Raw genomic sequence first — 22462 nt, forward strand, 5'->3', positions numbered from 1 at the left:
CTCAACTTAATCAACCTTGAAATAATTAAAAATGAATAATCATGAAGCCATATCCACTAAGTCAAGATTGAGCCTAGGCTATTATCTCCACACTCCACCCATGATGCTTGAATTATAAAACTAGGGAAAGTGACAACAATGAAAGAAGTACTTCCTAAATTCAAGAAAAGTGGTGCTCATAGGACTTGGGCACTAAGATAAGACTATCTATAAATAGATGAGCCCGCTCGCATCAAAGATAATTATCATCGTTAACAAATTATTAGTTAAATTTTCAGACTCTACGTCTATTACTTTATTTTATCTTTTATCATGTAGCTTTAGTCTTTGCTTTTTTGTTGTATGGTCGGTGTAGCTCCCCACATCTTTTTTTAATTAATGTAGCTATGCTTCCCTGCATTTACATTAATTCTTTTCACTTCGCATTCTTACATCAAGTGAATTATATTAAGGGAGTCTGGGTTCCTTGCATTTGATTACAAGTCAAGTTATTCCATCCTTTTGAAAGCCTGAGTCTCCAGTATGCCTTGCAACACCCCCTTTTTGCCGAACAAGAATGAAAAAAGAACTCCAAACATATATGTTAGAGTATTTAAAGATTTTAATATAATCTCACAATCAATTATTGAAAATTTAATTAAAAAAATGATGAAGTTACAAGATGAATCAACCAACATCAAATGCTTTCTAATAATGCATTAATTTCCCGTGGTGTTATAACACAATGACACCAGTACTCTTCCTATAATAAGGAGGATTGTGTTCGAGCCAAGTTGCATAGGGTGCGTGAATTTTCGTCCTATCAAAAAAGAGTGTAAATATAAGTAGATGAGTTGGTTTTATTGGGCAGTTGTTCCCTAAAAAGAAATAATAATGCATTAATTTAAAAAATTCTCATAACGTGAAAAAAGTAAAAGTAACATCATCTTTCCTGAATTTTAAGATCATATTGGTAAGATGGAACTAAAAGTAATTAGCCTAATTATATACTTCCACACCATCTATGTATAATTTTTTAATAATAGGTTCTCATCCACAATACTTGAAATAATCAGTGTCTTTCGATTCAAAGGATTGTTTGCAAGTGAATAGGTTCAATGTGGTAAAAGTTTGGACTTTTTACTGATTGGCTGTATATCTAATCCAATCCAAGTAGCAAGCCTCAAAAAACGGAAGTAATCAAATGAGAGGGATAGATGCGTCAATTTAAAGTCCAAGGGCATATCGGTCACTCGGTGGTAAAATGTCACGAAATAAGTTCAAAACCCACATGATTTAAGGGGGTAGCGGAATTCTTCTAAAACATAAATTAAACACTGGTCTTCTCCTCATCGTCCCTTTCCTCAGACTACATAAAGACTCTTCTCCCTCTCCCAAATCCAAACCTCCCAACACAACACACAGAGCTTCATCTCCAGCTTCAATGGCTGTCTATCCTTCTCCCTCCCTCACTTGACCCTAAAACACCTTCTACACCCGGTGATTCTGTTTCTCAATTTTCACTCTGAAAACAATTTATAATTTAATCTCGCCTTTGACTATCAGTGATTGTGCTGTTCTTGTTAATTCCAATAATGTCTAACTCCGGAGGCTCTGCCTTGGCTCGAACTCGCGGTGTGGACCGCTTCTACAACCCGCCGGCTGTTCGGAGAAATCAGCAGTTGGCACAGCAACTGCAAAGACCATTAAAGTCCGATGCCCGAGTCGGTTCAGTGGAGAAGGAGACGCCTACCAACTCTGACGAGTCGACATTGTCGAGACCCAACTCCCTTGGCTCGTCTTCGCCACCCGAAACTGTTAATTTGACTAACTTGGATCGTTTCATGTCATCAGTCACTCCCTTCGTTCACGCTCAAATCTTATCTGAGGTACAAATTCAATCTTTGGTCGGCTAAAACTCACGAACAAGCAAAAAAAATTGGACTTTGTTTCGTAACAACTGAGACTCTGACCCCTTCTGTACGAAGCTCTTGACATTTTAAATATCTGCTAGAATATATCCTCCGAATCGTGTTCTTCAGGCTGCTTCGCATATAACTGTTCTAATGACTTGACTCGGAAATTAAATGACGAGGATGAAATGATAGTTTTTGTTTTTGAGAAGTGCTAAATTGATTTTGTCTGCTTTCAAATGCAATGTTAAGGAGAGAGGCAACCGGCTGCAGCCTTCCATTGGTGGTATGACATAGCGCGAGAAAATTTTAGGGGGAGAGAGAGAGAGTCGTACTATTTGATTTACTGTCTAGATGTTGGTTCCACCAATAGTGCTAATCCCATCAATGAAAGCCTTGAATCATAATTCTCTTGAAGTATATGCTTGTAACTTGAAGCAGACTGCCAAGCCTTGATGGTTGAATTCCTTTAATTGTTTGATCCCGATTAAATTATGCTGAGATGATAATTTAATACATCTGTATAAATCCTGAGTCAATGTTGCGAAACAGGAGCAGATAAAACTTTTCAGTAGTTGTTTCCGTCCTGCTGCTTTCAATAAGTTGCTAGGCTTTAGTTGTTTGTTTGACTGTGCGCCCATGCTGCTATAAGATATCACAGTTCTCTCTCCCTCTCTCTCTCTCTCTATATATATATATATATATAATTCCCCCCCAAGGATTTCATTTTTTATGTTGTTAACTGGTGGTGTTTGTGTTGCACAGCCCAAACAAAAAGGATGGGAGACTTCAGAAGTTGATGGTAATTGTTACTTTTGCCTTGGGGATCTTTGGGAATCTTTTAGGGAATGGAGTGCTTACGGAGTAGAAGTGCCGTTGTTAATAAATGGAAATGAATCTGTCAAGCAGTATTATGTTCCATACTTGTCAGGCATTCAATTATACGTTGATCTACATGTGCCCAGGTCAGTCCCTTTTGTATGTCCTCTGTCTATATCTTTTCATATGGATTAAAAAATGGTTAATTTTATAAATCTGTACTGACAAGGTTTTCCTCTATAAGTTGGTTTTTGACCTTTCTTCCTAACTTATTTTGCATCTGCATCAGCATCTGTTACAATTGTATTAGAATTAATCTTTGTTTATTTCCTACTTCAATTTGGACCATTTCTTACATGGTGAAACTTATCATTTAGTTTTTCTATGCCAATGCTATGTCTTGTGATGGTGTGCTAGAGGAATGCATATTATTATCAAGTGACGTTTGCTGATGTTGATCTTCCTATGGCCAGATGCTGTTACTGTTTTGTTGGTCTAAATATCATCTGTAGGTACATATTGTCAACTTTTGCTAAGTATCAACTGTAGGCACGCATTGTTAACTTTTGGTAACCACAATGAAGCAGTTACTGCAAGACAAGGGGTTTCAGGTTAGATGAAGGTGCAAGGCATATTAGGACCCGACAGTTAACAATTGTGGTGGTCAAGGCATAATCTTAACTTACAGGTATAGAGCTTTTGATATCTGATAGAGATGGTGAAAACCATTCTTTGCTGATCCAAAGTTGGTTATGGTAACTTATGGACAATTATTATCAATAATTGGGATTGCAAAGAAGCATGATAATGATACTTTCGATTTCTTAGGGTTTTTGGTTGTTTAAGAGTTATGAGATGGCTTATATATAGAGAGAGAGGAATGTTAGATGGGTTGTTTGATGCATGGAAAAGATGCGGGCTTCGATTTAGATCTTGCATTAAATGCAGGGCCAATGTACTGTTAGGTATATTGATTTATGCATTAATTCCTAAAGAGGAGGAAGTTACATGTGCCAAGTACAAAAACTGTATGTGTGCTTGAGGGGACATGCGATTACCTATAACGATGCCTTCTTGCTCGTTAAATAATGAAATATATTGGTGGTCCATAATGGATTTATACAACTTAAATGGGATTAGATGGAAAGTCGAGCTAAAGACAAAAGACTAAAGTTGGTCAAAGGGTAGGCAAAATTTTGTTGGAAAGGTACATGAAGAACTAAAGTAGTGAGAAATTTATTTCAGAAGGCACTATTGTCCTAGCTTGAGGTTAGCTCACACAAAGCACCATTGTCCAATCTAGTTTGACTATTGCTCATTGTTGTTCCTTGCATGAGAGGTGTCAAATTCTTTTTGGGTAGACATTTTTCTGTCTAAGGTGGGGATGCTATGTATTGCAGAGTTCTAAAGCAACTGGCTTGGGAGGTTGGGTACAACCATGGCAGTTTAGAGACCTGTGTTATCGTGAAATCATTCTATCAGTCATCAATTGAATGCTTGCCTAGGTTCAACCTGATCTCAAGTCTTTCTTTTAGGCCAACTTCATATAGACAAGGTAAATGGCTTTGGGAGGTTCTCTCACCGAGGACAAAATACTCAAGCGTGGGCCAGGAGCCTCAGGTGATAAGTGGACTAAAGGACCCTGTAACAGACATTTGAAGTTGACTGGCTCTCTGTTTAAGGGTTCAAGGAATTGTTAGGTTAAGGTGCTCTGGCTCCCCATCTTAATTGCGCGAGTATTTGGAATGCCCAAGTACGTTTGAGGTGAAGGAAAATTTTTTATACTCTTTGCTCTTCTTGAGAACATCTTCAAACCATAAAGGCAGCACCTTGGGGTAACCCCAAGGTATGCACTTAGGAATGTAGTTATTCTGCCGCTGTTGTTCCATGTGTGAAATTATATTAGGATTGAGGAGGTTAATAACATTCAACATGGGGAATATAATACTGCAATAAATTTCAAAACTATTATCACATGTATTTTACCATTTGCGAAGGACTGTTGACATTTCATTTCAAGTTTAACTTTATTGCTGCATGTACTCTAGTCAAGGGCTCTTGCTTTAAAAGCATGTTTGTGAAGCAATTAGTTATGCTTTGCAGTGCTCTAAACATTCCTAATCAAGTTGATACCCTGAAATCCCCATCCTAACATTCAAGCTCATTGATGAAACTCTTATTTTTTGGTTACTAAAAGGTTTATTAGATTTCTTGAAGCAGAGATGATAATCTATTGGTTGGTAAGGCCGCCTTTTGTGATATTTTAGAAAAACCAATCCTAAATAAGTGCTGAGAGGATAGAGTAATAACCTTTCCTTGGTTAAGTTTCTCGAGTTGGAAGTTTGATTAATTGGTCATTCATTGTGTACGCTCGAGGCCTAATGGACCCACTCGTAGGTGGAATAGGTAGTCTTTTTTTTTTTGGATGAATTCTAGATATGGCCTTCTATATTGTCAGTGCATATGGAAAATTAATGCTTATTTCTTGGAGGAAGTGGTATGTTTAGCTTAAGACATATCCATGATACAAGCTGGCCTTTGGAAAAATGTAGCAGCATTTATAAAGCGATGGTATAAAGAAGGTGCCGAAAGAGATTACATGCCAGGTTCTTAAACTACTGGGAGATTTAACTGAGATTGGTACTCAAGCAGTTATAATTTTAACGTAGCTATTTCAATATGCTTGTGCTTCTGCTGGGATAAACATGAGGGATGGAGTGACAGGTGATTAATTACTTAGCTTTGCATGCTTGAGTCTTAATGGATGTCAGAGTCAGAAAGTGCTGGCTACTGATGTTTCCGAATGGAGTTCACGTCCTCATGGTACTACCAAGGTGTGAAAGTCTACCTAACTTGACTTGTTAAGACACTGACCATCATATACAATATGAAATTAGTTCATGCCCACGTCATCCATTCATATTTGTTATTACCATATCTCATGTGCTGCATATTTATGCTAGTTTTTGCTTGTCAGTCTCTGGAAAGAGATGATTAAAGAGAAGAGAAATGTTCATCTTATTTGCTTTGATAAAATGGGATCTCATGCATCTTGTTTTGTAAATCATGTATGGTTCTCTCATATTTTATCTATATTTGTATTTATCCCAAGTCAACCTGTGATGTAAAAATTTCTTTGTGATTTTGTGATATCACTGGTACTCTTTTGTACTGAGGTAAATAATTGGATTTTTGTTTCCGGTGTACATCCTGAATGTCCCTCCCCACTTTTACTTTGAAATTAAAATGTCAACTTGCCGTCTTTGTAGTTGTTATGATGTATTGCTGTTTCACATGTAAAATAATGGAATTGACCTGGACCAGGAAGCCTTGTGAGGTCCGTGTTGATGGAGCTTCAAATTACTCTAACCTGATGAATGTTAATTCTGAGCGATTTAGTGGAATAACTTTAAGAGATAAGCCTCTGATGGCTTCTTCTAGTGATGAAACTGAGGTCTGCAACTCACCAGGGTTGCTTGTATTTGAATTCTTTGACTGGGAGCAACCCCACTTTCGCCCACCTATCTTTGACAAGGCAAGTTCATTCATGTAAGATCTGCATGTGGAATTTTCGTTCTGATTTGACACATGATTTCGTTTGTTTTGTTCAGGTTGGTAGCCTTGCCTCTCAATTTCCAGATCTAAAGAAATACAGGAGTTCTGACCTACTGCCTTCTAGTTGGTTTTCTGTGGCTTGGTAAGTGTCAAAATGTTCTTCTGTTCTCTTTTTGCGGTTCTTCCATTGATTTGTTCTCTGACTTGATGAATTAAACTTGGATTCAGGTATCCAATCTATAGAATACCAGTTGGTTCAACTCTAAAAAGTTTGGATGCGTCTTTCCTGACCTTCCATACCTTATCAACTCACCCTAGAAGTAAGTCTGTAAGTCTATCTCATTCTGCCAGATACACAATGAATGATTGAAGTCTGATTTATTTGTATCTTTCAAACAGGCAAAAGGGAGCCGCAATTTTGTGTTTCTCGTGGGGAGAAGGTTCATGGTGTTGGTGCATCTTTAAAGATTTCTCTTCCTTCTTTTGCCCTGGCCTCCTACAAACTGAGGGGTTCAATTTTGTCTCCAAATGGAGACTCTGAATGGCAGCAAGCTAACTCCCTGGTGCAGGCTGCTGACAATTGGCTTCAGAGTTTGAGGGCCAGACATCTTGATTATCAGTTCTTTGTTAGTCATAGCTCTCGGTGGAGATGATCAGGACAGGAGTCTAAATTTTTCTGTCAGAATGAGGAGTGTTGATAGTCTGCTTTGCTCCTCATCATCTTACTAACCACCTTGATTCAACCTCACCTCAATAATTATTTCAGGTTTCGCCATAGAAGTTGCAGTATACCATACAGGACTGAAGATGGCAGTTGCTGATTTGACCATTTTAGATTGATGTGTATAAACAAGTGAATGGAAGGCTCGTAGGCAATAGGAATCAGCATGCTTTGTGGGGAAAGCGTGATAGAACTGCCGTAGGTATATTAAAATTATGCGCCCCGCTTTTTATATTGTTTGGGGTTCCTCAAACTTCCATAGTCCGGGTGTAAGGATAAATCCGTCTATCTCCTCAATTTGGGTATTTTTTATTTTTTCCCTTTTTCATGTGACAATTTAGCAAAGGTGGTTTTTAGTTTAGATAAGCTACTGTCGAGAATTTCGAGTGTACATCATTAATTAGTCCTTTGAAGCTCCTATTGAGTTATCACGCTGCTGCTTGTCCCCCCCGGGGGGGGGGGGGGCTAATGCATGCTCTGCTTTGTTTGCCTCGTTAGTCAATTCATCCAAAGGTTACTATATTTCTTAATATTACAACGTAAAACTACGACTTAGCAGTTGGCGCACTGGAGCAGGGATTGCATTTATAACTTGAGATGTTATTCCTATATCAGTCAGTATACAATAAATTGCCGACTGCTATAAGAAACCAAAACATTTACCCAACTAGTATAGTATTAAATTAATTAACCCTCCTTGTGAGCTTTGATTTACTGCCGGGAAATCCAAGAAGATCGCAACAAAATAGAATACCACGAAAACGGTGCAATTCATAACAGACATGAACGCAAAAAATCTCAGCAGCATCGAGATTAGAAGAAAGCGGTGCAATTCAGTGAATGGCCATACTGATGACCCGGACTCCTCAGGATAAGGCATTCTCTCACTCTACACTCGAGCACTTGTTAGGTCGCTGTCGCAGTTGCCACAGAACACCTCTCACTTTTCAGCCTACCTCAGTCCGTTTCCCACAATAAGAGTAAACCTTGTCAGGGATGAAGTAGAATAGGACTTGGAGTTGTTCTGAGCTATAAAATTACATTGCCTCCAATGACGGTACATTTAATTCCTAATTTCTGAAGTAGTACCATATAGACAGTACATTTAATTCCTATTTTCCTATATACCTTAGCTCCCTATATACCTTAACTTGTACAACAAAAATACAGAATTATTGTATAGACTTGCTACTAAAATTATTAAACTAACCCAATGGAGACCTGACAACTAGACATCAAACTATGTCACCAAGGTGCATTCTTTACAACCGAACTTTGGTAGACCATCAGATCGAAAAAAAATTATATGGTAGACCAAGTTTGTGTTAATTTGTCAGGGGGAAAATATGATCAACCATCATTTTCATTATAGAAACTGGCTGCTGCTTTGATTGCCTTGATTGTCTTGATCAGAAGTCGGAGTCTAGGATAGTGGACACAAAAAGTTCTTGTACAAATGCACTTCGCTGTGCTTTCCCTATCTGGTCTTCGTCAGTAAAGGATTGTTGAACATCTCTGCATTCATCACAAGTATTAATAGACCATGCTACATATCTTCAGGGGAAAAAAGATAAAAATTATCCGAATTAACATCTAACACAAAAGCCCCCCCTCGCTCTTCTGCTTCCCCTGCAATAAAATGAAATAAAGACAATAGAACCCGAGAACCCCACATCCGTTTTTAGGGACTTGCATATTAAGCGAATCTTGTTTCGGCACAAATCATCATACTTGCAAGTTCACTCCTCACTAGTATATTTTGATTAATTTCAAACTACGAAGATTTATAGAAACATTTGTACCCAACTGGATCAAAGGAGCTATCGGTGACCTCATAGGAAGTGCCCTTTTTCACCTCTTTTAAACTACTTCAGTGTGATGAGTAGTATCACAAATTCAACATTTTTTTTTAATTTTATCAATAATCAAATAATAACTCCTGCATTTAAAAGTAATTGTTCCTTCCACGAAGCCACAATGACATCAAGCAACTAATTAATTTAAATTTCTTAATAGATGTTAAGTGAAACGAGGAATGCAGCATGATCACAGTCAACCGTAAGAATTCAGCAAACCTTGCTGGCACTGACTCTCCTGAGTCTACTTCTTCTATGCTTTCTTTGCTTGAAGCAGGCTGCAGATTTTCACGTTCATCCAAAGCAGATGAACAGTAAAGAAATGATAGCAATTGATCACATGCTGTCTTTGAGGTAGAAATCTCACAAGATGAACCAATAGAAAAAGACTGCCAACATCCATCTCCATCCATTAGATCTTTACTAGAAAGGGAAAGGGCTCCATAGGGCTCGAATTTAGGGTATCCAGATTTGAATTGACTGTGATCTCCAGTGAAGGAACTTTTAACACAATTGTATCCCAAGGAAGGCAATAAGTGAAACATCAAAGGACATATATTAAAATAAGAAGACAAAAGGCAAAAAAAAAAAACGAAACAATTTCTAGCAGCCAGCACAGAAAGGATATCTTAAGTATGTTTCCATGTTGTGCTGATATGTGTTCAACCAAATTCGTGCCCACCCATGTAACGCAGAGAGGACAAATCTGCAAAACACAAATGAAATCAGACATTAGCAAGTGCAATAAAAGAATATGTATTAGTACTTCGATCGAGCAGGTTAAACAGATGAATCAATTGTATTAAATATTGATGCACTTCTAGTAACTAAATTTGCTAGTTTGTGGAAGCTATTGTTGAAGCAGCCTCGGGTAGATTGTAGATTAGATTCATGGGTTAATTTCCTAATCAGGTTTTTCAGCCAAGGTCTTTTGAGTAATCACGCTATTTAGATATGTTGCTCTTTTACCGTGATTCACATTCAATACTTATAATTCATAAATACAATTGCATTATAATATGCCAGTTCTCTGAAAAAAGCAGCCAAACCATCAAAAAGACAATAAGATACGGAAAAGAAAGTGGTAATGAGATCAATCTGGTTCCCCAAAAAAAAAAAAAAAATCAGCAAACGCCAATAAAAAAAAATAAATTTATCGACCCTTTGAGATGAGATACGCATACCCCGGTCTTCGCTTCGACCGAATGATCCTCCTCAATATGACAACACAGTTCCAGAAGATCAAAATCCTCTCCACAAAATAGGCACGGATATGCGGTCTTCAGCTCGCCGTCACCATCTACTTCCTCGAAATCGACACAGGTTTCTGCTTCAATATCCACAAATAAATAAAGAACGCAAAGACACATAAAACTCATTATTTTATATGTATCACATATTCATATAAAAAGGGATTATATGATCAAAGATAAGTGAAAAAACAGAATGGAAACTACAGAATCACCGAAATGGGACTTTAGCTTCGAGCGGTAGCTTCCCGATGCAGTAGATAGGACAGGACTCCAAGCTTGGTCTTCCATGGAATTGTAGTCAGTACTTTTTGTAACGAAGGCCGTTGACGAAGTCACGAGAAAGTCTGGAGATGTGAGCTATGGATGGATTCCTTTTCAGAGCTGGCGAGGTGGAGTTTATATACTGAAAAAGGGCGAAAAAGTGGACGGAAACAGCCAGGGATTTTCTGATTGCTCGTGGATCCTTAGCCAACAAGATTTGCCCCGGCCCCGCCCCCCACCCTTTTCATTCCGACTGCAAATTCATATCCATAGCTTTATATTTTCAAAATTAAAATTATAATTTAGTTACATTCTGTAAATTAGTGTTATTTCATTATTTGCTCCTCGTTAAAATTATATCTTAATTTTTTAGTGAGTCACATTATATATACACTATAAATATGAATATTATCATCAATTTATCACTTCTTTCAATCTAAAGGATAAGGAAAAACAAATCATAATTCCCCATTGGAAGCATTCATGCTGAAAATATTTGAAGGAGACTTTCTTGTGAGTGTGTTGCGGGCTTGTCTTTAAAAGCTCTAAATATAATAATGATATGCATGACAAGTGGGATTTAGTTCTAAAGTGTTGTAATATGCTTTGTTGTTAATGGATGGTGGATCTTGGATTCATCCCAAGAGAGGATAATGTTGTAGCTGATTATCTAACAAAATAGGCTCTCAAGTTAGCCTCTAGTCTTCACTTTCTTCCGTTGAAGGAGCTCAATTCACTTCGTGTTTAATTTGTAATCTATTATCTTTACTTTCTTCGATTATAAAAAAAAAGAATAAGAAAAAATTAGAAGAATAAGTTGTAAATTACTTGTCTATAATTAATTCAACATTTTAAGACATAATTATTATTAATTCAATCTTTTAAAATTTAATTGCTATTTTTGAAAAAACTAGTGTATTTTATTTTAAGCATACGTAATAGATATTTTTTTGTTGTTACTCATTCAAAAGTAGAATGGAATAGTAGTTGGGAATTTGAAATTGTTTACATGCTCTGACTACTATATATTCAGTTTAAAGTAAAAGAAAAAAAAGATTTTAACAAAAAAAATAAAAGTTCTTTAAAAAAAAGAGAGAGAGGAAAGGAGAGGGAAGGAATCCCTTCTCAAACATCCCACCCCCCACTTTGAAAGAGAGGGAAGGGCTCCTCTTCTTTTCGCCAAACAAAAGAACGAAAGCTCTCTCATTATTTTATTAGAATGAGAGAAGAAAAATTGTATCTCTCCTCTCATCCAACCAAATAAAAATGTAACATGGAAAAACATATATGAAATTTATTAAGAAAAAACTTATATATTTATTCTTACATATTTAAATTGCTTAATTTTAATTAAACTAAAAATGTGGTTTTTTATAGATTATATATTTTATAACAAATTTTTATTATTTTTTGGCCCACCAATTTTTTATTACTTTTTATGATTTGATTGTATAAAAGGTAAGGATATAAATTTGGCCATTGACTATTTTTTTAGGAGCATTGTATAGCTTATATATTATAAGATAATGTAAAATAAATTATCAACTTTAAAAAATAAAGCATCCAGCACCCTTCATAAATTTTTATTTAACGGGAGTTAACTTCTCATATGAGGTCTACAAATTTTTGATTGAAATAACATGTGACATTCTACCTCAGTAAATAAAAGTACAAATATAGTCATTAGCTATTTTTCAATGAGCACTTAGCAGCGTCTATTATAAAAACAGACCATCCAGCACATTTTCATCAATTTTGACTAAACAAAATCTATTTTCAAACTTATAAGATCCACAACACGTTAATCTCTCTTATATTCTTATCTTCACTTTCAACCTCAGCTTGAGAATAATAGGTTCGAAGAAGAAGAAGAAGACAATGTTTTGTTTAAATTTTGATGGCAATTCTTATATGGGATCCATAAGTTTTAAATTGAAACAACATGTGACACTTCATCCTGGCAAATAAAAGGTACAAATCTAGTCAATAACTATTTTTCGAGAAGTACCTTGTAGCCCTTATTATAAAAATGGGCCATCTAGCACTTTCCTATCAATTTTGACTAAATGTAATTTATTTTTAGACTTATAGGACTCATAATGCATTAATCTCTCTAATATTTTTACCTTCATTTTCAGCCTCACCTCGAGAATAATAGGTTCAGAGAAGAAGAAGAAGAGGAAGAAGATAAAGTTTTGTTTAAATTTCTATAGTAATTCAAGCGAAGTAGCAGTTTGAATTGTGATGCCACTACGTATCAAAGAAGCTTGATTCAATTGCTTCATTTTTTATAAAAATAGTTAGTAGTTAAATTAAATTTGAATTAAGCTTTTTTGATGCATGGTGGCATTGCATTTCAACTATTAATTGGCTTGAATTATCATAGAAATTTAAATAAAACTTTGTTTTCTTCCTTTTCTTTTATTTTGTTAACATCATCCACGTGAATGTTTTCATATAATAACTATTTGAACTTTTTCTTCTTGAGTTAAGACCAAAAATAAATGCAAGAAGATTGAAAATTGACACTACGTGGATCCCATAAATATGAAAATAAATGGTATTTGGTCAAAATTGATGAAAAAGTATTAGATGGTCCATTTTTTTATAGTAAAAATTATCCAATACTCTTCAAAAAATAGTTCACAACTAAATTTGTACCTTTACTTACAGAGGTGGAGTGCCATATGTCGTTTTAGCCAAAAATTTACGGGCCCACATAAGAAGTTAACATTCATTAGATAAAAATTAATGGAGGTTATTGAATGTTTCATTTTTAAAAGTTAGGAATTTATTTTACATCACCTTATAATATAGGCTGTTTTGTGCTCATGAAAAAATAATTGAGTGCTGAATTTACACCTTTATCCTTATATAAAAATAAACTACATTCGTTAAAAAAGTACAATGCATTATTTAAGAGATTTAATATTTAAAAATATAGAGTATTATTAGAGTTTTAAGATATAATTAATGTGCTTTCTTAAAAGTGTCTATAAAATATAAATTATTTTATATACATTTTAATATAAAATACTCTATTAAATTGAAGTAGATATAAAAAATATATTAATTTAAAAATAAATAATTATTTATTAAAAAATTTAATTAAAACAGAAAAAATAATAAGCCCAACCCCGTTCATTATATTTACGTTTGTCCTTGGAACAAAAAAAAAAAAAAAAAATTAATTCATGCGCCAGGGCTGGGTGTGGGGAACATCTACTCAAATTGACGAAACTGACCCTATCGGCCCCGCTGACGGAAATCTGTTGATTTCCGATCCGAGATTTCCAATTCTTGGTTGTTCAGTTCTTTCCATTGGTATTGGGCGCTTGAATCTGGCCCCTCTACGCCAATCTTCGCTTCTCAGTACTGTGTTTACCGAATTACAGGGTTTTAGGAATCAATGGCCAGCAGAAATCGAACTGTACTATTCAGAAAGCACAGAGATGCCGTCAAGAGCGTGCGAGCCCCTTTATCTTCCTCAGCTTCTGGTTCCGGCGGTCCCGTTATTGAAATGGTGAGCACTTCACTTCTTCGTTCGAATCAATCTTCATATGCTCCTCTAAGCACCGAAGATCCGGGCCCTTCGAGGTATTTTCTGTTTTTTTAAAGCGGCATCTGGATTTGATCTATATATGCGAGTTAGTGTATTATGCTTCACGATTTTCGGTTCCAGTCACTAATTACTAGGCTACTTCTCTACTAAATACTAGGTTACACCCGATAAGTTGTGGCTCCTACGGCTTTTGGTGCACTAGTGGATTCGGGAATTATTTCAATTCGTCCCCTTATAGCAGCGAAACCATGGGGATGCTTTCTTGATATCATCATCGAACAAAGGAGATATATCCTGTGGGAATCGCTATCTATCATGTGGAATGAGTTAATTAGGATCAGTAGATTTAAGTAAAAGTTGTTAGATAACTTTCATCCTAATAGTTTATAAATAAGTGATGAGGCAGACGTAAATTTGTGAATTAAATAAGAATTTTTTCATGTTTTTCTCACAACCAAACTTCCAATTAGTATCAGAGCTTAACCTGGCACCATGGCTAGAATGCATGATAAATTCCGGAAAATGAATTAAGGGATACAAATGGACATTGTCGGATGTTGAAACTTCATGACATGAATGGGGGAACTAATGAAGACTGGAAATGAATTGTAGGAGTCAGACGCAGATCACCTTCTATCAAGATCTCCTGCCCATCAAAATTCAAGAAGAGGAAGATATTCTAATCTAGATCTGGGACATTTGCATCCTAAATCGACTGAGAAGTGCTCTATTGCCTTCTATGGACTGCAATTGTTTAGCGTTGAGTGTTCTGACAATGGAACTTCCAACACATCTACTACAGTGATAATTGCAGTATTAACAATGGAAGCAGGGTAGCTAGATGATGTATTAAATATGTTCCATTGTACCCACGATATTGTTTACTGCATAGGTGATGATAAGGATATAAAAGCTGTATCAAGGGTCCTATTGCAGTTCAAATGCACATGTAGTCTAAGGCTTCTGCTAGAGGGAAAAGTGTCCAGTCCAATACAGGTGGCAAAAGTCATGCAATTGTCATATCAAATCTTAACATTAGTGTGGGACTGTGGGTTTTACTCTAGATGGCTTTATTAATGCAAACCCACTTGAGTTGGTGTTGCAAGTGGGGAGTCGATGATGTCCTAAGTTTTAGTTCTCCACGACTACAATATAAATGACCATGTGAAAAAGGAACTAAATTTCCAAGTTTTTCTGATACTTTAGGGCAGTTATTATTTTTAAGGGGGGAATTATTGTTAAAAGGGATTAGTTGGATTAGTTTTGTGGTTGTTAGTGGAAGCTATTCTTTTTTAGACGATTAGTATCTCTAATGGCCTATAAATAAGGCATGACACAGATGCATGCGGGTGATTGAATTGAATACGAATTGTTACATTTCCCTTTGTACCAATATCTACCGCAGCAAAATAATTCTGGAAGGCAATAATTTTGTTGAGTTGATAGATTTTCTTGTGGAGTTTGGAAAGTTACTTACGGTATTGTTATAATATTGAATTCTGGGGCCCATTGCCATGGGAGATTGGGGAAGTGAGGAGCATGTAGCCCCCAATCTGGCTTCTTGTAAGTGCGGTTGTTCAGTGCTTGGCCAGTGGGTACATTTTTTGTTTTAATTTCCTCAATTGGCATGGCTTAATCCATTCCTATAGTTTGGTTGTGACATGGATATAGTTATGCCTTCAACATTGAATTTTTTTCTTCTTTAACAATCAGAAATTGTGCCTTGGCTTTCAGAGATGCATTTACTGTGGGGTTGCCACCAGCTTGGGTAGATGATTCTGAAGAAATAGCTACAAATATACAACGAGCTCGAGCTAAAATGTCCGAGCTAGTCAAACTTCATGCAAAGGCATTAATGCCCTCTTTTGATGATAGTAAAGAAGATCAACAACGGATTGAGATTCTCACCCAGGAGATTACTACTCTATTGAGAAAATCTGAGACGAAGCTAAAAAGACTCTCTGGTGCTAGTGGGTCCTCTGAGGATTCTAATGTCAGAAAAAATGTACAGGTAATTTAAAATACCATATATTACACAGTGGATAGTATTTGATTCTATATTCACGTTTTCTTTGGAACGGGGCTTCCAAAGGATGAATTGGAAAGTTAAAATTTTTCATTCTCTTTATTTAGGAGTTTGTCTAAAAGGAGTTATATGAGCTATTGCAGATTACTAATCTACTATTTTTGTTGAGGCATGCTTTGCTGGCTTTCTGTTGAATTATGGTTCCTCCCTGTCCCCAAAAGTCCTATTGGCAATTTCATGTCTCTTTATGATTTGATTTATTAATCTAAATGACTTCTATTTCCTATCTACATTGCCTCAGTTGTTCTCCTGATTGCACTCAGAACTGATTCTATCATTGTTTTGAGATTGTTCCTTGAAGCTGGCTTAAGTAATTGCTTCCATAAGATAATCATAGGATGCATATTTTTGCTAATATGCTTTGCATCATTTGCCAACTAGTATGACTCATTTTTATCAACTTATGGCAGCGCTCCCTTGCTACAGACCTTCAGAACCTTTCAATGGACCTCCGGCGAAAGCAGTCAACATACTTGAAACGGTTGCAACAGCAAAAGGAGGTTGCAATTATCATGCTTATCCTACTTCTCTTCTTTCCAAAATTATACAGACCCTTTTACTGTTTATTTAATGACTGATCAATTTATTTGTTTAGGAGCCATATTTTTTCTTCACTTTTACCCCTTTTGTTATTCTTTTAGTATCCAAATGATCAAATAGAAGATCATTATCCTAAGTCTAAATTATGTCTATCCCTCAGCTACGACAATATATTTCATTTATATTTCCTCACTGCTCAGCTACGACAATATATTTCATTTATATTTCCTCACTGATGTCTACGTTCAAATTTGATTTTGTAGGGATATGATGGTGTTGACTTGGAGATGAATGTGAATGGCTATAAATTTGGTTTGCAGGATGATGGATTTAGTGATGCGGTATGCTGTTTCATGCAACTAATTGCTCCAGCTGGGCCTAATTTTTAAGAAATCGTGTACCAAGTGCCTGTTAATGACTCCTTTTTCTTTCCTAGAGATTGTCAATAAAAAAATTAAAATGTTAAAAACTGCAAGATTTTCTTTCATACAGAGCAGCAATTTCTTCCCCCACCCTCCCTCCCACAGAATACAAAGAAAAGGACAGAATTCCCATTAAACGTTGATAGTAACTGATTTATGTTTGATATTGTACCAAGTGACTGTGGCTTTTCTTGCTTTCTTCTAGGTTGGAGATCACGTATTTTCAAATGTCTTTCTTCATGTTATTTTGCAAGTCCATTATTACGTTATTTAATAAGAACTAGCCCAAAAAATGAGGGACTCTGCTGTATGATCTGGAATGTGGAAACAAATACCTGGTATTTGAGGGGGGGATGAAGTTTTCCTGTAGGGCCTGCACTTGGCCTCAATTTTTCTTAAATTACATAATGAGAATATGAGGATTTATTTGTCATCTTCCTGGGGTCTGCCTAAAGGAGGCATTGTTGGCCTGTTTATTCTATAAATTAAACGTTATCAAGAGTGAGGTAATGATTAAATTATTATAGCTTGATTGTGTTCATTTTCTTTTTCATTTTTATAAACTAGAATTGCTTGTATTGGGTTTAAATTTAATCTTTGGGGCCTACTGTTTTTGTACTTGTCTAAGCTGATAGTTTAAAATAAACATTGTATGTGTTGTTATTGGCATTTTTTTCTTGTGCTGCTTGGAGTTCAATGCGAGGACAAGACAATTGTAACAATTGTTGGTTGATGGTTCAGGGTTTCAGTGATTATCAAATGGCAAAGCTAAAGAAGAGTGAACAATTCTCGGAGGAAAGGGAAAGAGAAATAGAACAGGCAATATGAAGGCTTTCGATTGCTTAGAGACAAATCTCTTTCATTACCCTGTCTGACAATGTGAAATGTGCTGTAGGTCACTAAATCAGTAAACGAACTGGCCCAGATCATGAAGGATCTCTCTGTTCTTGTGATAGACCAGGTTGGTGCGCCACCCTTGTATAAAATGGATTTAGTGAATGAAATGTGATTAGTTGACCTGATATTCCTGCAGGGAACAATTGTGGATAGAATTGACTACAACATTCAGAATGTTGCTACATCAGTTGAAGAGGGCTTTGAGCAGTTGGAGAAGGTTCTGTTACTGCTTGCCCTGTTACTAGTTCAAGCTCCTGATTATGCAAATTGGCTTGTATTAGCCTGCTTTTTTAGAATTTCAGTTGGTGTAAGTGTTCTCAGATAATTTTATAACATCTACTTGCAGGCTGAGAGAACGCAGAAAAAAGGAGGAATGGTTATGTGTGCAACAGTGCTTGTTATAATGTGCTTCATCATGCTAGTCCTCTTGATACTCAAGGTGATATTGTTTTAGTCATATATCTCAGAGTCAGTGACTACTTTGCCTGCCAGTTATCATGCTCATTGGCGTCCTTGGGCCATGGAGAATGAAATTGCCTTTTATTGGAATATGGTTTTATCGGCACTATGATATGCACTCCAGTCCGCGGAAGTAGGGAGATTGATTCTTTTTTAATTGTTGCGTTGTCTGAATAGTGGTTGTCACGATGGTCTGAGGACTTATCTTTATGAGAGGCCCTTGCAATTATCAAAGATTCATCAACTTCTTGAAAGGAAGCGGGTATGATGGTGTCTGGGGTATGCAAAAATATTTTCTCTCTCATTCAATATATATCTGCCTCACGTGATTGATCATCGGGAAATCTTGAGGGTGCCGGATGTCTCCTTTATAAATGTTCAAACTGGCCACAGGAAATTGGTGTATTTTTCAATTACGTTTTCTTGTAATTAGATAACTTGGCACTGTATGATTATCGTGACCCTCCACTTACACGTTCTTCTGGTGGGTTTAGTCACAAAAGCGTTCTCAATTTACGTGATGTCAACTGTTAGGGGCAAAGAAATATACATGTTGGTAGTTATTATTTGAAGTTTTGCAATTATTTTATTTCGAACGAAATTAGACTATAGTAGGCAGCTAGCATATGACCAAAATGACTTCTTCTATCATGATTACAGTATCATCTGGAGGTAAAGGCGGTAGTCAAGTACTCTTACTGTCCTTATATATATAAGAGATTTTTTAAATTTTTATTTTAAAAAAAGATTTATTTTTTATTTATAATAATTAAAGATAAAATTAAAATGTTGTGTTTTTAATTAAATAATTAATTTTTATTAATTTGTGTGATTTAGTTAAAAATAGTTTATATATAGGGATGGAAGGAGTGGAGATAAAGAAGAGAACCAGCTCTCTGACTCGGCATCTTGGGAGATCGTAAGAGCCACCGAATCATCAAACCGGCTTTGATTACATTAGTTGGCTCTTCGGAACAAAAAGAAAACATTAGAGATGAATCGGGTCCAAAGATGGATTGAGCCCGAACCAGGTGTCAATTCCTTTGAACCCACAATTCCCCGAGAAAATCATTGGATACTTTTCAGTTTTCCCCATGGTCTCATGGAATTAAATTCTTCAATTTACTCGACAGTTAAATTTTCGAACAAGATTGTGAAACTCACATCACATTTAGTAATACAATAGTGGAATCTGTGTATCAAGTGCCGCCCTTCATACACTGCCCTTCAAATGGGACATCTACGCTACAATAGTCTTACGTGTAATCCAACCTACCGTCCAGAGATGCACATAATGAAACAAAATCCAGTTTATTCTGAGTTTAGTATTCAAAACAAGACTGATTATTCAATCAACTTTATAAATATTCTAATAATCAATTAATACTAATGCAAATCCAAACATTTGAAATTAATACAACACATATTTTTTGCAATAATCATTGTACGGTTGTCATCGCATGTGGAGAAATTAATTTAACCCTGACGATTCTAATTGTGATTGGTCCCCCCCCCCCAAAAAAAAAAAACAAACAGGAATATAGATTTTTCTCACATGGTCCCCTCGAGGTAGTGAACTTCGTTGTAAAGGACAAAATCGGACTGGCAATGAACATTCATGTGTTGTTTGTCGCCTAAAACTTTAGTTTGTGGTTCATAAAAGATAATTAGATCACAAATAATCTTCTTTGTTTTTCTTCTTTTTTGCTCGGTGAAATTCACGTTTTGGCATTGTTACATATTCTTAAGAAAATCCTGGATCCAATCACTCTCGGCCAGCTATTCATCTCTAGTTCATTTGCTGTAGCTTTTGAATTCAATGTGCCCATCTCATATCTCTCACATCAATGGCCGTGCATGTTTAGCTATCAAGTGCTCCTGAACCCAAAGACGAAAGGAAATCTATGAATCTGATTCAGGGATCAGAAGAACAGCAAAGACCATGAAGGTTGAAGCCATGTCCAAGCATACCGGTTGCAATTAAAGTAGCAGCAAGCAAGCTGGTTCTCCATTTATATTCATCGGAGTGCATTAACTGCATGAGGCTAGCCATTGACAAAAGTACAGGTGTTTGATTTGCCATAAATGTAAAAACCAGCGGGGCATTAAGGTACCTTGAGAGATTCAAACAGTGGTTGCCAGTGGGTGACTGTCCTTGCCTCGGCATGCCAAATCATTCAAGGTTCACCATAGCAATTTCAGCACAAACAGGTATATCCCACGTGGAAGTAGCTTCAGCTGCATAGTGATATCGAGATTGGCGATGTGTCTGTGTGCGCGCGCACCATGGATGTGTGGAGAAGAAGAGGCCATAAATGTGAATAAAGAGAGAGTCAGAGAGATACCAGAGTTGGTGGACCACGGAATGTCTATGGTCCACCAGGACCCCAGAATTAACTCACCGACTGTTTTTAGCTGCAAGGGTTCCAAAACCCTCTTCTCTTTATTTGGCTACTTTTGTGCTTCCTCCTTTTCTTTATCTTGTTCCTTTCCTTCCTCTCATAATAATGACCAGTGAACAAACTCAGACCCTGAAACCAGATGTGCATCTTCCATAATCTTCATGTTTTTATGAGAATTTATGGAACTTATATAAGCTCCATACATATCTATATATCCTGTTCTATGATGTTTGTCTTGATTGTAGCCAAACATTTTTAGAACCTCGTTTCAGTAGCTTCCCATAGGATGACTTTCCAAAAAAAAAAAAAAAACACAGAAGCAATTGAGTTGGTTGTTGGTTTTTCAATACTTCTGTCAAGAAATTGGTTTGGTTCGATCTTCATTCCACTGACAATACTGTGGGATGTTGTTGCAGCTTGTGACTTCATGGATTTATGAAATGCATCAGCATCAGTTAAGAACCATGACAGTTGTTTATCTGGTGCTTCACATGAATAATGGTGCCTGAAAGTGACACACGCAAGCTTACATTAATATGATTGATCACTGAAAGCTTCCTTGCACAAGGGCACAATCTCACCGACAGCTCAGCTAAAAAGAATTAGAATCTATTCTTCATTCGATTGAATTTATGCCAAGTATGTAATCAACGATATATATATATATATATTAAAAAAATCATGTGAGAACATCAAATTTGAGAATAGAGAATATACTATACAAGTATGAAGGAACTATATGATTGATAACCGCATGAACAAAAACGGTTGTCTTCTTAAAATTATATATGCTATTGATTTCTCGGGGGTTTTATATTAAAAAATAAGGTTGAACAAATTTTTAGCGTTCGAATTCCATGCTTTGCAAGTAAAAGAGCATATGGCGCCTAGCAAAGAAAATCATTCGCAAAAACCACCTTATCACAACATGCCACATTAGCAACTCGCTCAAATCACAATCGGATCATTTATCTCCATAGGATTGGATCCTCTCAAGTTTAAATCCTCTAAAATTGGTAACGTTACTTCTTCTTCTTCTTCTTTTTTTCATATTTTCAAAGATTGGGAGGGGGATGCCATGTAAAAAGGTGAGGTTCTACATGTTTGTATTAAAATAGATTGCCAAGAACTACTATCTTCATCCCAAATTATAAGATATTTTTGGGTAAATTCAATATCCCAAAATATAATATTTCATTAATAATGTTTTTTTATTATTACTCTAATATTCGTTTATCAATGAAGTATTAAATGAAAAATATTTTTAAAAGTTTATATATTTTTAAAAAAAATAAAATTATAAAATATAATTAATGAATTTTATTAATATGTATGATTTTATTTAAAAGTATTTTATAATTTAAGATGAATGGAGTTATTTTTTTTTCTTTTGTTTTTCTTTTTGGCTGTCAGAACAGATGATACAGAGATGAAAGTGAAATGTGCCACATGCTGCTTTATTCAACTTGAAAAGGTTTACATGCAAAAGAAATAAGTTGGCCTAATAAAGCAACCTCTAATAACAAGATGAAGCAGAATAACAGCACCTCTTAATTCTGCCAAGCTGCTGCCTCTGGTATGCGCATTGAAGGAAAATTGTGTGTGATCCAATTGACAATGGCAAATTGTTGTCAGCATTTTCTGAGCCACGAGCAATTTCTCTTCACCAACTCTTTTTCATGAATCCATCAAATTCAAAACTATCTGCATATGGATTTGAAAAAAAATAAAATAAAA

At 35.9% G+C, this 22462-nt stretch overlaps 3 protein-coding genes across 4 annotated transcripts; 2 read left to right on the top strand and 1 right to left on the bottom strand.

Annotated features, from left to right (window-relative positions):
• Window positions 1–1322: 1322 nt before the first annotated feature.
• LOC129309038 (uncharacterized) lies at window positions 1323–7509 on the top strand. The gene is made up of 6 exons (XM_054950383.1): window positions 1323–1868; window positions 2658–2857; window positions 6036–6246; window positions 6323–6408; window positions 6495–6586; window positions 6666–7509. Exons 1-6 carry the CDS (start codon window positions 1575–1577, stop codon window positions 6917–6919), a joined length of 1137 nt encoding a protein of 378 aa, XP_054806358.1. The 5' UTR covers window positions 1323–1574; the 3' UTR covers window positions 6920–7509.
• A 475-nt stretch (window positions 7510–7984) lies between these two features.
• On the bottom strand, window positions 7985–10585 carry LOC129319800 (protein DEHYDRATION-INDUCED 19 homolog 3-like). The gene is made up of 5 exons (XM_054964875.1): window positions 10309–10585; window positions 10028–10170; window positions 9471–9549; window positions 9063–9324; window positions 7985–8502 (listed from the first exon to the last, which is right to left on the bottom strand). The coding sequence occupies exons 1-5, from the start codon at window positions 10382–10384 to the stop codon at window positions 8397–8399; spliced, it is 666 nt and encodes a 221-aa protein (XP_054820850.1). The 5' UTR covers window positions 10385–10585; the 3' UTR covers window positions 7985–8396.
• Window positions 10586–13561: 2976 nt separating this feature from the next.
• On the top strand, window positions 13562–18895 carry LOC129291137 (syntaxin-43-like). Of its 2 annotated transcripts, none has more exons than XM_054928335.1 (8): window positions 13562–13954; window positions 15654–15930; window positions 16416–16505; window positions 16809–16886; window positions 17709–17786; window positions 17863–17928; window positions 18001–18081; window positions 18211–18895. In XM_054928335.1, exons 1-8 carry the CDS (start codon window positions 13767–13769, stop codon window positions 18316–18318), a joined length of 966 nt encoding a protein of 321 aa, XP_054784310.1. In that variant the 5' UTR covers window positions 13562–13766; the 3' UTR covers window positions 18319–18895. The 2 variants fall into 2 exon arrangements, with proteins under 2 accessions (XP_054784310.1, XP_054784319.1); XM_054928344.1 differs by having other exon boundaries at window positions 13562–13880.
• The last annotated feature ends 3567 nt before the right edge of the window (window positions 18896–22462 follow it).

The sequence above is a fragment of the Prosopis cineraria genome, unplaced genomic scaffold (assembly GCF_029017545.1).
Source record: "Prosopis cineraria cultivar Desert tree isolate PC_DT_omini unplaced genomic scaffold, ASM2901754v1 PC1, whole genome shotgun sequence".
Classification (NCBI taxonomy): Eukaryota; Viridiplantae; Streptophyta; class Magnoliopsida; order Fabales; family Fabaceae; genus Prosopis; species Prosopis cineraria.